Source organism: Neopsephotus bourkii, unplaced genomic scaffold (genome assembly GCF_033783945.1).
Source record: "Neopsephotus bourkii isolate Nb327-2 ecotype Australia unplaced genomic scaffold, CSIRO-AGI_Nbou_v1 NB_753, whole genome shotgun sequence".
Lineage (NCBI taxonomy): Eukaryota > Metazoa > Chordata > Aves > Psittaciformes > Psittacidae > Neopsephotus > Neopsephotus bourkii.
This window is the reverse complement of record NW_026901251.1, coordinates 1,421,291-1,437,220: the sequence shown is the minus strand read 5'-3', so window position 1 is coordinate 1,437,220 and position 15,930 is coordinate 1,421,291. Positions and strand designations below refer to the sequence as shown.

General features: G+C 40.5%; 1 protein-coding gene across 2 annotated transcripts in view; it reads left to right on the top strand.

Moving 5' to 3' along the window:
* The window catches only part of SPIDR (scaffold protein involved in DNA repair), a 200,573-nt gene that overhangs the window by 16,799 nt on the left and 167,844 nt on the right, over positions 1 to 15,930 (top strand). Inside the window, exon 6 of one of the 2 annotated variants that reach the window (XM_061354844.1) lies at positions 13,815 to 13,979. The exons of the other annotated variant lie outside the window; for it this stretch is intronic. Within the exon in view, the coding sequence (XP_061210828.1) occupies positions 13,815 to 13,979 (165 nt within the window). The remainder of the gene's footprint in view (positions 1 to 13,814; positions 13,980 to 15,930) is intronic. 2 annotated transcript variants of the gene reach the window in all.

Sequence of the window (15,930 nt, the reverse complement as noted above, 5' to 3'; positions counted from 1 at the left end):
CTTCTAGCAGGACTCTTCAGGTGGGCTTTTGAGGTGAGACCTATTAATCAAAATATTGCAGGTCAGTAGTGGTACAAAAACAGATGCCTTTTGTGTTCATATCAGCAAGGTGAAATGATTTATGCCTGAACTGCTAGACAAAACTGATCTTGTGCACCAGCTGCTTTCTGCCGCATCCCATCTGCAGGGATGTCCCTGCATCTTCTGTTCCAGAAATGGAGCTTTGAAGCTTTTTCCTAAGTCACAGACAATAGTTTCCCTCTCAACTTCATTCCCATGACCTGCTCAGATTATTGGAATAGGAAACAGCATGTTTCTGGATGAGCTGCATTATATTATCTGTGTTATAACTAGCTTCTTGTAAGCCTCCAGTTAAACAGTGACCCCATTAATTTTAAATCGGGATTGAAGATCCTAATTCAGTTAATACCTAACTGGCTCAGACGTTCCTTTTGCTTTGATGGTTGAGAGTACCTTGGGGAAAACTTTTCTTTATAATTCTGAGAGATGGGAGTTTAAACCTCAGTGTAGCTGAGCTGGCTCATTATTTTCAGGAATGACGCAGTCAGTCATATAAGTGCCTTGACACTCAAGTGTCTTTTTAATGGTGTAGAAGTCTTGAGAGTCCATGGTGCCCATTTTGAAGGAAATTTCATTGGCTGTTTTCATACTTACAGGTGCTTGCATCTATGTATGTGTGTGTGCATGCATGCGTTTGTAGGTGATCCAGAGTGTCCCTGAGGTAGCTGTACTTATGTCTGCTTATCTAGTGAAATTCCTGGATGTGTTACAACTAAGTATAGCAGACGCTCTTGTGTACCACATTCTGGGTGTACAGAATGTGGTGGATTGGAGGAACTATTACAGTGACATAAACAGACTGTAGACCTTGCTGCCTTGTGCTGTCATTCCCAGACTGTATTTTTATGTTTGAAGCACTGGGCTGTTTGTGCATGCTAATCCAGCCCTTCTGCTTTGTTTAACTTAGGGCTTCAAGCTGAGCCCTGTATTCATTCTTGCACAGCTCTGGAGAGCAACAACTTTAAGTGCAGCTGACAGCATTGCTATCTCTGTGTCCACATATCAAATGCCTCCCTCTTTGCTGTCTTCCCCCACCTCTTCCCTTCTTTTGTCTGGTGTTTTAAACAAGATTCAAAGGGCCTGTGTTAGTTTCCCTGTGTCTGCATGCTGCAGGAGACATCTGTGTTTCCTCAGGTCTGGCACTTCTCAGTAGTGTGGCAATCTTCATAGCACTGCAGGGGATCTTCAGGTGTACTAGGGAGAAGCAAGGTGGTATATGTTTGCCTTGTCAGGGTCATGATCGCCATCTGAAGAGGTGAAGCAGTGAAAAAGGGTCTCATCTGTCTCCTGCTGGTAGCCTGCCCAGTGCTACAGCAGAAGAGGCTACAGGAAAGAGTGGAACATGCACTGCTGGGAATACAGTGCCCTTCTCTGAAGGGAGAGAAGGGATAAAGCCAGAGGAGTAAAGAACATCGATAGGAAGTTGAAGGCTTTTATCATACTTGCTTCCCCACCCCAATGGGGTGCTCTATTGATTGCCATTATCAATAATTTGCTAATAGCTTTGTGCTTTGCAGAGAGCCAGGAGGACAGTGAAAAAGCTGCTGGATTTTTATTTGTTTGACTTAATCTTCCAAACTGTTTCAGGACTCCTCAGGCCAAATTGGACAGAGGTTTGATTTGAATTTGTTTGAATTTCAAAGAAATGGTGGAAGAGAAGTGGAATAATATGATCTTAACCATTTCTTGTTCTGATAAATGTGCTTTCTAAATAGTGTGGTTCTGGAAGGAGACCTGAACAGAGAAGATTGTCTAATGGCTTGAATTCTTTAAAAGCCATTCAGTCTTTCCTGTGGTTTGTTACTTGGTTTTAATAATTATATGATTTTCTAGTGCCTGGTTCTGTCACCTGTCCTGCCAGTTCATTGCGTCGGGTGGAGGCTTGAATATATCAAGGAAAGTCAAATGCTTTTTTGCTACCAGGCATGTTTGTTGCATCTAGTGGTGAAGAAGGCCTGGTCTTTTTAAGGTACCTAGTGCAGTTGCAGGTTGCAGCTTTTCGTAAGTGAACTTTACGGGTGTATGGGTTTGTGGCAGCAGTATAGGAAAGATAATACACAGAGCCATCTTGGAAAAAATGCGTGTGTAATGGTGCTTATTGAATGACCATTAAGTGAAAGTAAGTTCTTTGAATGTCCAAGGTAATCCAATTCCTGATAGAGCAAGTAAAGCATGAGCTGTACCAAAATCATCCAACTATTCCTGTACTTAGGCTTCATCTTATGAGTTCCTTGTGACTTCTCAGTGAAACAGAACTGTCCCTTTTGTGGTAAGGGGTTAGTGTATACTGGCTCTCTTTAGCATCTACTCAACTGTGAAGATGTGGAAATAAATTTAGAATATCTTAGAAAACACAGGAAAACCCAAGTTTAGAAATCAGTCTATACTAACCTTGGGGTTATTAAAACCCCCAAGGTTTTTCCAGTATGTTTCTTCCTTTTTGCAATGGATTAGGCTCTCGTATATCTGTGCTTGATTTTATCACATGGAAGAAGGCAGCTCTGTGGAGGTTTTGTTTTGTTTGTGGGTTTTTCTAAGTCATGCCGCTGTATATTTTGTTTGGAAAGAATGCAGTTTGGTGGTATGCTATGGGGAACAGGACGTTTATTCCTGGTTCCCATTGCAATGTGCAAGTGTGTTGAATAGATAAGAGAGAAGAGGGCAGAACAAATGGAACAAACTGAGTATGTTTATAATAAGACTTAAGAAATTTGGAGATAGGAACTTCTGTTGGTGGGGGGTTTGGTTTTCTTGGGGACAATGAGATGGGACTGGGGTGGGGTAAAATCCTAATGCCTTGTATCCAGTTTGACAGGGTCTGTGTCATCTTCTGTTGGTCTTGCGTTGTGATAAACAGCTTCTGTGCAAATGTCTGAATCATCTGTAGATGACAGTTCAGATTTACAGTTCTTTTGTTATCAGGTCACATTCCAAACTAATAACACTGTTAACTGAGTAACCCTTTCTGTGGAGATGGTCTGTAGTGATGGGCTGTAGTTCTATAACTATAACATGTTAAAGAGGATTTTTCCTGTTCTGTGTGCTCATGTATATACCAGCTGTGTACAACCCTGCTCCCATGGGAGCAGGGTTTTAAGATCATTGTTTTTTCTTTCCCCTTCTTTAGTGTAGTTACTTGCCTTCAGACCAGGCAGCAGCCTTGACTACTTGATGGCTTTGTCTCTCTGTCCTCGGTCTCTCTGGAAACATGCTGAAACATAAAGTGTTGCTTCATATGATAACTCGCACTATTCGCAACTTCAGCCCAGCTTTGTTATTCCCACTTCCTGGATATGCAAAGAAGCTGTTACACCTTGCTGTTGATTCACTGCTCAGTCCCAGCATGGTGGCATACTTTTTGACTCAGTCCTTGTCATTCTCCTCCCACTCTGTCTCCTCTTCTCAGCATGGTCACTGTTTCACTCACTTGTCCCCATTCACCCTCACCTGGTCATTTCTCAGTCTCAGTTCACCAGTTTTCTCTTACCTAATATAACTACTTAGTTCCGTGCTACCAAATACTCTCATGTAGTTGCAGCTCCTTAGAAGTGGTGGCTGTGGCAGCTCCTCCTATCAGGTGTTCTGCACAACACAACTCTTATTTCTCTGTGTATATTCTTCTCACTGTTTCACCAGTGGAAGAGACTTAGTTTCTTAGAAACTGACTTAGAAACTTAGAAACTTCTTAGAAACTTACTCCCTTAGTATGAATCATGGTGGCACTACTGGGAAGTTTGATGCTTCTGAGAGGAAATGACTTGATGCTCTGCAGGCACCTTGACACAAGCCTGTGCAGGGAAAAGGGACCACTGAAGCTAAGTGAGAAAAGCAGACTGGAACTGTCTGCTTGCGAAGGCAAACATGATGTGCAGAGCAGTTTCATCCTGACATAAAGCAGTCATGGATGAGAAGGGTTGAGGATTGTGTTGAGGCTTAAATATTCTGAAAAGCTACTAAAAACATTGCAGTTCAAACCACAAATTTTGCTCATCAGCTGTACTTTTGGATAGTAGTTTTGGTCTTCTCATTCACATAAACAAAATGCAATGAAACTAGGAAAGTTTCAGATCAAGTTGGTAAGTGATCAGATATATGGCACGTTTCCTACATAGAAAAATTCTATGGAGTAGAACCCTTCAGCTTCAAAAAGAAACTGCTATGAAGAGGACATGAAAGGAACCCATGAATCACAAACAGATAGGAATAAGTAACCAAAATGACTAAGTGGTGATTGGAGCTAGGAGACATCAAGTGAAACTAGCAGGTTGATTCAGCGTTAAGGAGTTTTATTCATTCCATCATATGAGCTGCAGAGCTCCTTCCCACAGGATGATACGGATGCTGAAAGATTGCATGGGTTCCAAACTAGTTGGACAAACTTGTGGAAGACAAATCTGTTAAGGATTAAATACAAAGATCTTGCCTCCAGTTGAAGCCAGAAACTAGAATCAGGGAGACTGTTCTGTGGCAGCATTGCCACATGCTTGTCCTGTTTTAAACTCTTCCCTAAACATCTGACATTAATCATTGTTGGAGACAAAACTAAGGGGTTAGAATGATTCCCCTGTAGATTCCCCTACAGCTATTCCCATGTTTGCGTGCTGTGGACTTTTCAGTGTGTATGAATTTTGTTTTCTTTCAGTTGTGACCCTTGATGCTTTCCTTTGAGAGCAATTGACAAGTCACATACCAAAACATGACATTGTAAATGGATCTCCACTTGGTGCAGTGCTGTGGGTACCCTTTGTAGCTCTGGTTCTCTACCACCTGCTGCTCTGTGTGGCTTCTGCAGGGTGTTTTTTCACATGGTCTAGTTTGTGCTTACCTCATGTTTTTAATAAAGCTTTCTGAACAGACCCAGGGATGGAGAGGAGTCTTTGAGACGGCTTGTAGAGGGTGATGGCTGGAGCCAGGCTTGCCTAGAGAAGCATTTAGCTTCCCTGGAGTGAGCTGGTGACAGGCTTCACAGCCTAAGCTTCTTTAACTTGATTGGGTGAGAGAGAAGTGCAAAGGTAAGTTTGGGTTTGTTTGGTTTCCTTTTTTTTAACTGAAATCTGTCATTTTTATAACTAACTCAAAAAGCACCATGGTTTTCTTTTTTTTTTCTATATGTATATATTTGTTAAAGTACATTTAAGTGTCATGAAATGAAAAATAATAGTGGTGTTGCTGAGTTTTATTGTGAATCTGGTATGTTCCAGTAATAAAGCAGTTTGTCTAGGATATGAAGCACTTCAGGATCTTTTGGAATGGGATTACAGTATGACAAGCAGTATAAAAGGAAAAAATACTGTAAATCCACAATACTGAACTTTCCTTCTGTGCTAAGTAGGGTAATTGCAGCTCCTTTTTGGAGTATGTGTGTGAGTGCATGAGTGTATAATGGTGTGGGCTTTATTTAGTGCATAGTAATAAATAATGTGCTGTAAGCTGATGACACAGGATTGTTGAAGGTTTATCTAGCTGGGGTCCTCAATTAGAATTGTACTGGGAGAAAACTGGGAGACTATATGTATACATTGCGCAGTGGGAGAAAGAAGGTTTCTTTTGCAGTTTAGATGCATTGAGATTAAATCATCGTTCAGTAGCTAGCTCAGTCCCTTTCTGAACCAATTTAAGTTCATTGTCTCCAGACATTTGGTGGGAATGGATACCCCAGTCTAATAAGGCATTGTGTGTTTAAGACAAAACTAGAAAAAAGACCTTTTAGTGTGGCAATTGTACATAAAACATCATATTTCCTTTTTTCATTTTTTTCATTTTTAGTTATTTTCTATGCTGTTCTTTGTAGACATGTACAGAGAGAAGAACTAACAATATTACAGACAGTAATGTAACAGTTTTACAGAGCTGCTTTTAAAACCAAATCATATAGCTGTATACCAGAAAACTTCACCATTGGTGAGATTTGGTTAAAATTTCTTACAGGACTCAACAGGATCATCCTTATAATGTAAGATAGTTCTGGTGTGTAGGGAGGATATAAGAGGTTTTGTATGGTGTTTATTTACTGGTTTAGAAAGGGTCGGGGTACCTCTTTGCACTAAGAAACTTTGTCATCAGCCTCAGCCTGTAGTTATTGGAGAAGGAGCTAAGGAGAGAAAGACATGTATTGTTCTTTTGCATACTTTGTTGGGAGAAGGTTGGATTAAAAAATATCAGGTTATGGAGACTTTTCACAGGGTATAAATTTAGGACAAAGAAATAAATTGGGGCATAACTGCCACTCTCATATGCTTAAAAAGCAATGAGCCAGACAACAGGTAAGATTGACAGTTTAAACGACAACAAAGTCCATGTTTTTACAAGAAACAAGTCTGGAAAAAGAACCCCAAACCAGGAGGGTGATTATTCCCATCTACTTTTTAACCTTTAGATGCATTTGAGTCTTAATTTTCCACATTATTTCCCCCCATGCAAACATGAGCAGTAGATTTGTTTCTTACATTATTTTTGACTTGTGGCTTACGTTACTTATAACTTAAAGGTTCCGTGATAGCTTTTCTATAAGAGTATTTAGGTTTTTTAAGCTTAGCAGTAACCACAGGACTTATGGAAGTGGGCATCAGAATGGGGCAGAGAATTCTTTTCTTATATGGCTTTATAGTTTCAGATAAATGGCTCCGATACATACTTGATGGCTTCTTGTATCTAATGAGCTTAGAGGTAAAACTAGGTTCAGGAAAATGTCTGTTTTGGTTTCTTCAATGTTTAGGAAATAAAATTACCAGAAAAGTGAATGCATCACTTTTTGATAATGAAGATGCTGAGCTGATTCATCACTTTTGTATACGAGTCCAATTGAGAAGTATTGCACATATTGTGGATGTTCCCATTTGGAAATTGTGGATGCTGAGTATAAATATTTAAGCTAGTTAACATTGTAACAGTTCACTCTGGGAGTTAAGCAGAAGAAATAATTGGAGAAATGATGGAAAGGAAAATTAGAACATAATTTTATATAGTATTGGAAGGCAACATAACTTCTATGCCACACTTCCATGCTGCAAGTCACTTCTTGAAGACTAGAATGACAGGGAGTTTAGGGGGGAGTTGTACCATATGATTATAAAGTCCTAGACATAATTTTTTATTGTGTGTGTATCTTTGCAGCTACCCTGAGCATTCTCAGGTTGGCATTTCTGCATGTTTAGTTGGCATTTCTGCATGTTTAACGTAGCAGTTGCTTGTGGATCATGACTTCAAACTTTTGATTGTGAAGAAGCAAAACTTCACATTTGCTGCATGCAAATTGCATAGGTTTTTGATGCTACTCAGCTGTTACTTAATTGCCATCGATTAATTTCTAAGCACTTGGAAAGTGGTCGTGGAAGTTTTCTATCTGCCTTGCATGCTCCAGACACTCTGAACAATCAGAAGTAGTAATGTAGACAATAATCATTGAGCTTTGCACAGTCGTGATCCTTGTCGTCATCACAGAGCCAAAAAAAGTAAGACTACTGGTGATATAATGTATGGTGGTTTGTTTTCACATTTTGAGCAGAGAGGGATGATTGAAGAGACCACAGAATGCTAATTTCTGTTGCTTTGTTAGCATGAATATTTTAAATAGAAGAACAGCAAATGGATTTAATTTTTGAGATTTGCAGCCAGTAGGTCATAAAAATTCTCCATCTGCTTGTTAGCAGCACTATACTCCACTTTTCAAAAGAAGAAATAAGATCATAATGTAGCTTATGTGCTTCTCTGAACTGGAATGAACTGGAATTCGCTGGAGTGAAACGTTCAAAGGAGATTCCCAACTGCTGGTAGTATTGCAGGGTTTGACTGCAAGAAAAGAATCTTTCAGTGTATTTTTAACTCCACCACTATGACTTTTATAAATGCACTTCATTGCTCAGGCTCCTCAGCCGGTATGAAGTCACTGAACAGAGGTCGCTGCTTCTTTTTTGCATTTCTCGGTACAAGTCTCAGCATAATACTCCTCAGTTTTTCTGAGGCTTCTTTAGGTGTTGCATCAATAACAAACCACAATGACTGGATTGGAAACCTATGACTAGTGACCCACCTGTGGTCTCTTCCAGTTACTTTCATTGATGATATTAAAAATATTAAGAAGTTGTACATTACTAGGCTTCTGCAGAGTTTGGTTTAATAATTGGGCAGTTTTTTCTGGAGAAAAGTCCATTAAGGTAGTAAGTCAAATAACTCTCCCCTGGGATGTTCTGTAGTTGCGAATCACTTCACTATGGAGGAGTATGTCAGGGAAGAAGTATTTACTTGCTTTGTATTTCTTTGCATTATGCATCTCACATAAGCCACTGTCCCAAGTAAGATGCTGGGTGCAACAAGTCTCTGGCCTGACTTACTCTTGCTGTTCTTACTTTGTTTCCTTGATCTCCACGATTTTTAAGTCACTGCTTTATTGTGCATTTAAGTCCTTGACTTTCAGAATGCGGTTAGCATGTTCTCTTATGTGGCATTATGCCAGTGTTTATGGGATTAAAGCAAAAGGAAGTTCTGGCTTGCCGTTTACATCTACAGTGCAGAGTAAATCTGATAGGTTACTTCTATTCAGTGAAACCGAAACTTCAGATCTGGTGCCTCAGTCTCTCTGGCCAGCATTAGTCTCAGTATATTCAGTTTCTACAAACAATAATGCTTTAATTTTTGCTAGATAAAACTAGACTAATTGCATGTGTAGACGTATAAACAAACAATGCTGGGAAAAGTTAGAACCGAAGCCTTTTGTTTGGTTTTATGCGCTTAACTATGTAGTGTTGGTACTGTGGAAAACCAATACTTGCCGTAACTCTCAAAAACCACACAGAGGACAAACTAAGGCAAACCAGTGCATAATGAAACAGAAGCATAAAACTAAAGTGAAGAAGGTGACAGTTACAGCTATAAAGGACTTGACAAAAAATTAGAATGAAATTAAGACTGAAGAAACAGACTTTGAATTTAAGTTAAGTAAGGTGTGAGTACAAATCTGTGTTAACATTGCAGAATTCTGTAGAGTCCAGAAACGTGATGGGTTGTATAACATCATTACTGTGGTTAAAATGTGGTCAGAACAAGTGTGTGTGTTTGTTCTTAGAAAAATACATCAACCTGCACTAGGTTTTGAAAATGAGAACATGCACAGACCCCCCTCAACCCAAAGCTGGAATTGGTAAAAATAGAAGCAAGTGTCTAGGAATATGTTCCCATATGTAGCTGGCAATGAACATCTCCTTCGCTGCAAACAGTGATAACTTATATTTAATAAATTGGAAGGTCTTGAATTTTGTATACATAGTCAGATAAAAGCAGACAAACTGTGCCTATCTGTGTTTATTGTAACCACAGCTCACGTAAATCCTGTCATGTTGCCTCATTGGTAGCTCGAATTTTTTTCCTTTTACCTATTTTCTCTGCTTTTCATCTGATAAGTCATTTCCAGACCAAAGCATTATGAAGACTGAGAGATCAGGTGTTATAAAACAGCAATAAAATTAAAATGCTTTGACTTTGAATATTCCAGAAGCTGAAATGCAACACTAACCTAATTCTGGCATTATCCTGGTTTTACTCACCTATGGATGTGATTATATCACTCACGTGCTATTACACTCCCTGCTCCTCTGAAGTCATGTTTTTATGTTGCTTCTGCACTTACAACTCACTCCTGTTATGGATCTGTCCTAGATTCTTTTCTCTGACTCTCTAAACGATATTTGAACTATGCTTAAAAATGAGGGAGGAGAAAGTAGGCAAGCACGTTAGACTGTCAGGTTCTGCAACATCACTGACAGTAAGTGCTCTTTCCTTTATTAGCAAGTGACCCAGCTCTCAAATTAATAACATGTTAACGGAGCTCTAAGGTATTGCTGCTGTTCTTCAGTATGAATCTTGTTTAACACTTGTTCTTAAGGAGCGTGACCCATCTAGTATAATCTTCCTTCCTTGACAAACAGTGTCATATTTAAGAAAATAAAAGTATTCCTCTCACCTAGATTTTTTTATTTTTTTTTTTTCCTACCTGGCAGGTATGTAACTGGTAAATGTATAGCTTTCATTTTACATATGAAAGCTGTTGTGGTTGCTTTCATATGTATATAGTTGAAGATGGTCAGAGATGCATTTATGGCTCAGGATTCAACTGTCCTTTGAAAATGGGGCTTTACCATTAAAATTATTGGTGGACAGGTGGGGTTTTCTTTTGTATGTTAAATAAAAATATAATGTGCTGCAACTGAAAGTTCTATGGACAATATGTGCCAAAGTCAGAGAATGCGTTACTGTGGTTTTGGTCCTGGTGCAGCTAATTGCATCCAATCACATGAGATTTCCTAAGCCACAAATGAAAATATTCCAGGGCTTAACAAACTGAAATACTTCATCTTTCAGAGTGATAAGGTGGTTTTAGGAGAAAGGCAATAGAGCACATGCCTTGCTAGCTCTTGTGTTCAGCTACAAAATATGAAGGCTTATTGCTTTTATCTTTTAATTGCATTCCTAACTAATTTTTTCTTTTTTTTTTTTAACATCCCATTCACAGTCTTGAAGGGTGTAGGAACAAACAATCTTATTGAATACATATTTTAAAGAAATAAATCTCACCCTGTTTGAGCTAATAGCCTTGTGCATTTGTTTAGAGGCTGTAAACCACGCTGCATGTTAGGGAGAAGTAGCCTTGCATGACTGTGGTAAGTGTGTCACATCCTGCCCTCAACTTTGCCCTCCTTGGAGGCTCTGGCAGTCTCCCTGTGGTTTGCCCACTAGCCAGCTGGGAGTGGCTCAAAAACTTCTCCAACCTGTGGATCTGGTTCTCGAGCAAACTTTCAGACTTAACAGTATCTTGGTGCTCCTTGCCAAGCCCAATTAGAAGAGAGGCAGGGTACTGGGACAGGCATTCAAAGTTTGGTGGACAACTCATCTGTAATACTGTGACAAATTTAATTGTGTGTATTCAAAGCATGCTGCACAGGGATCACTGTGGGTTTTTCCTCCTTGACAACCCAGTAAACTCCTTTGTAAACATGAGACTACCAAATAGCTTCCCTCTTCCAGGAAAATCTTGCCCCCCATGCCTGTTGCAGGAGTAGTTTCTGGCTGTGCTTGAAGGGGAATGGGCAGGTAACTGCTTTGACGTTACCTGCATATGTTGTGAATGCCAGTGCATCTTGGTTTTAACTGCTTCTTCCATAGGGGTTTTTAAAGTTAACCTATCAAGTCAAGGCATGTTGTTGGAACTCTGTCTCCTGATATGAATTCCCTGTCATCTGTGCCATCAGCTATCTTTTGTATTTCTTATTTGAATGCTTTTTCTTCCTGTAGCTTAACTAACTCTGAATTTACGTTATCTCTGCTGCTTATTTAGGTGCCCTCTTTGATTTGGAGCCTGACCCTAGAAAGATGAGATTAGAAATTATCTCCACTGTTGTTTCTCTTGGTCTCACACATTATTGTGTCAAATGATTGTTTAAGGAGGTGATCCTGTCCCTCTGCTCTCGTGAGACCTCACTTGGAGTATTGTGTGCAGTTCTGGTGTCCTCAACATAAAAAGGACATGGATCTGTTGGAGCAAGTCCAGAGGAGGGCCACGAGGGTGATCAGGGGACTGGAGCACCTCCCATATGAAGACAGGCTGAGAAAGTTGGGGCTGTTCAGCCTGGAGAAGGCTGCGTGGAGACCTCATAGCAGCCTTCCAGTATCTGAAGGGGACCTATATGGATGCTGGGGAGGGACTCTTCATTAGGGACTGTAGTGATGGGACAAGGGGTAACAGGTTCAATCTTAAACAGGGAAAGTTTAGATTGGATATAAGGAAGAAATTATTTACTGTAAGGGTGGTGAGGCACTGGAATGGGTTGGCCAAGGAAGTTGTGAATGCTCCATCCCTGGAGTTGTTCCAGTCCAGGTTGGACAAAGCTTTGGGTGAGATGGTTTAGTGTGAGGTGTCCCTGTCCATGGCAGGGGGGGTTGGAACTTGATGATCTTAAGGTCCTTTCCAACCTTGACTATTCTCTGATTCTATGGTTGTTAATTGTTTATAGAGAGCTTTTAAAATATTTATCCTTCAAGTAGTCCCATTCCCTACTTTGTCATGATCAACATTTGTGGTTGGTTTGTTGTGGTTTTTTTTTTTCCTCCCATATGTGAATGTGTCCTTGTTGTATCCCACAGTGAGGAAAAACAAAAAACAGTGCAAGAATTGTATTTTTCTTCTCTCCCTAGATTATTTTACTTTAGGATGCATATACTCAGAAAATGGCATTCTAAGCATCAAAAATATATATCCACAAAGCATCCAACGCATGAATTTTCTCATTATTTTTTTTTCATCCTGGGGATGTTAAGGCAGACTTATTCTCCCCACTGTTACAGTACTGGAGCTAATAATGTTTTAATTTGAAAGACATAAGCAGGGTTCTAGTTGGAAGAAAGGGAATTTTGAAAGGATTTTCTGTGATACAAACCAGGGACTATTAAAAGGGCCTGACTGTTTCCTATGCAGGTTTTATTGTCTCTTTTTAGCAGATAGCTTATTTCTGTAGTTGTAATAGTAACTTGCAGTCTGTAATAGTTAAGGTGAAAAATAATTAGTGCAGCTTTCACATATAACACAGGCTTCTGATGTTGGAAGGGCTGACTGGAGATGTGGATCATCTCCTAGATGCATGTGTTGTGTGTCTCATTAGAAAATCTGTAACTAGACAAAAATGTTGTCATTTTCAGGTGATGGATGATGGGTGGTGGAATGCTGGATCAGCTATTAACTGATGCAGCTTTTCAGGTTTGCACTGAAATAGTGGAAGCAGCCTCAGTGGACTGTCCAGGTAGGGAGCACTTCTGCCTTTCCATCTCCTATATACCCCTCTAACAGCATGAACTGCGTGCTAGGCTGAGGCTGTGTGAAAGGTAATGAGGATGAAACTGGATCCATCTTGCTGTTGTGGCCTGGTTGGAAGGCATTGTTGTAGGCTTCCGCTGCAGGACACTGGTGGGGTTGCAGGTGGCAGGTATGGCCCAGCTGTGTGACTGGGGAAAGCCCTCTCAGCAGGTATCTGTGAACTGGTTTTGATCTTGCACCTAAGAGTGTAAAATGCCTCAATCACTGAAGAGGAGGTTAGGACATCAGAGAAAGAAGACGTGACAGACAAGAGAAGGAAAATAAACTTGAGCTGGCTTTTGGAGAGGAAGAGGGGGAGTCCCAGAGGGAGGAAGTGCGGAAAAGGGAAATAATAGCCATATGGTATATGGGGGAAGTACATCAAGTTCATGGTTCATTAAGTTTATTTTGCCTGTTCTTCTCCTACTTGTTTGCTTTCCATCATATGACAGGGTTGTCATAATCCATTTGTGAATGACATAACTGTCCAACTGATCATCCCCTATAGAAGCATTGCGTGAGATGCCTGCCTTGTCGCCTCTGCGCGAGGGCTGGGTGAGGGGGTGAGTCAGGGGCAGCCCAGGCACAGGAGCCACTGGCTGCCTGGCTGAGCGCTGCATTGGAATTTTCCAGGTAGGGCACGAATGGAGGTGAGAGGGAGAGCGTGTGGGATGGGATTTGGACAAGGAAGGGCTCGTCCTGGGTAGAGCTGCCCATGTGCCGAGCTTCTGGCACACGAGGGAGTGCCAAATGATAAGAATAAATCAGGGGGGAAACGCAGCAGATGCATTTAGAAGTATTTAATGCTGCCTTTGTGCTTTATTACCTTTCCATTATCATTTTCCTTTATTAATTTGAAGCATACGCTGACTGCTCGCGCTCTCTCTCTCTTCAGCGTGGATTTCAACACATTTTTGTGCGGGTGCCAGGAACACTGTGTTCTGTTAAGTCACGGGGTGACGTAGAGTGCTGGCCGCTCGCCAACCTGGGTCAAGTTCATTCAAATCAGTTTCAGTGGCGGCTCTCGCTGCCGGAGCCCTGTCAGTCCTGCCTTCCCATGGTAGGTGGCTCTGTTGCGTTAGTTATCCCAGCAGCCTGGGATTTCAGGGCTTTAAACTTCACAGGCTTTCCAATTCTCTCTAGTGTTTGTGGAAGGATTAATTAAAACGAAAAAACAAAGCCCGATGTCACATGAATCTGTGAGAAGAGAAAAAGAGATGGCCATGGGTTCACCAGGCAGAACAAGGTCCACAAGTTGTAGCATGTGTTTAAGTGTGTTCCTTTTGCTGCTCTCTAACTTTTAAATTATATCGACTTTTTTAACTCCTGTCCTTGTGATGGCTTGTAGCCATGGTGTATGATTTGTGTCTTTAAAGCAGGAGCTACTCCTGAGGTTCCAGTGGAAAAAAACCCTCTCATGACAGAAATAGATGAAATGGCACAGACGCGTGAAAGCAGCAAGGGCTGTGCTAGGTTAATCACTTCCCTTTCCTACAGGATTTTGTGTTTTGCTGTCTTAGCCCTGGAGCTTTGGACGGCTCTTAAAAATGCATTAAGACCTCGCTTCTTCAGGGTGAGCTTCCATATACAGGATTGTCCCATGTCATGGTGTTGAAAAATCGTACCACTTTTCTTGGTCTCTTTATTCCAGCTTCCCTTTCAGGGAATTATGTTGTTGCTACTTTGCATAGCAGCATACTTTTCCTTCCTGTAACCCTACCAGAAATCACACTAGATCCCTTCCCCTCCCCTTCACTTCCAGTAACTGCTCTGTGAGCAATAATTTTGGAACTGCTGGCAAAATAAGAGTCTTTGACAAGCTCATAAAATCCTTTACAACAGGATAGCAGTTATAGCCAGAGACATCACTAAATGGTCTCTAAGACAACTGCTGATATTTTAGTATTTGATGAGAAACCCATTCTTCCCGTTTGCTTCTGGGATGTATATTTTTAATTAAGAATGAGATCTCTGGGAAAACTTGATGTTTCCAGAGAGAGGTGATTAAAGAGAATGAAGAAGTGAATTTACAGGTCATGATTTAGATCTGTTTTTACAGTTGCTTCTTTGGACAGATGAACTATTTTATTTTCATCTTCATTTTTTTCAGCTGTGCACCAAGTTTCTTGGTCTTGGCTCACTTGATGTTGGCTTTTAAGGGAGAGAAACATAGTAGTGTTAGGTTCCCATGATTCAACACCCACTCCTGAGTTACCTGTCGGTGCTTGCTGGCTTATCCTCTCTGTGAGGGAGAGTGGAGGATGATCAGATCTGTGTTCATCACTAGGTGTCACTCACTTGCAATTACTTACAAGTATGTTTCAGGGCAAAATTAAAAGCAACAAAAACCTCTTTTGCTTCCCCACCTCACCCAGATTGGGTGTGCATGGGGGAAGGAAATGGTGTGAAATCTGGAAAAGATTTTTTTTCCCATCCTTCTTTCCCATGAAACTACTGTATGCGATGTTTTGTAATTTTCTGGCTTTATAGTGTATCTTGATCTCTATTTTTGTTATTCTTGTATAGTTCTGTCGATGCAAGATGAAATTTTCTTGTGTATGTTCAGTGATGTTCTCTTGCCATTATTATCAAGTGTGTAAAAGCTTAAAGGATAACAGATTGCTTTGTAAAACGATGCAGAACTCTAGCTTAGGGGAGTTGCAGTGATGGAAGTACAGGATCACTTGAGAAAATGCTTGGAAAAAACCACAGATGACAGGACTCAAAGTTGTTCTTGGGACTTGACCACTGAGCTATGTTGGGCAGAGGATGGGGATTAAAAACTATGCACGTATAAAGATGATTTATAATTCTGTTATTTAAGAAATTATGTGGAATGCGGTGCCTCAGCTGGGTTCTGGTCAGCCTTCTCCTGTGTTCAGGGGATTAGTATGGGTAATGTATATTCAGTTGTTGAATTATAGAATATTCCAAAATACTAATGTCAATGCTAAAAAAAAAAATAAAAGGGGGGAGAGGATAAAGGTTAAGCAGTAAAACTCAATGGATTT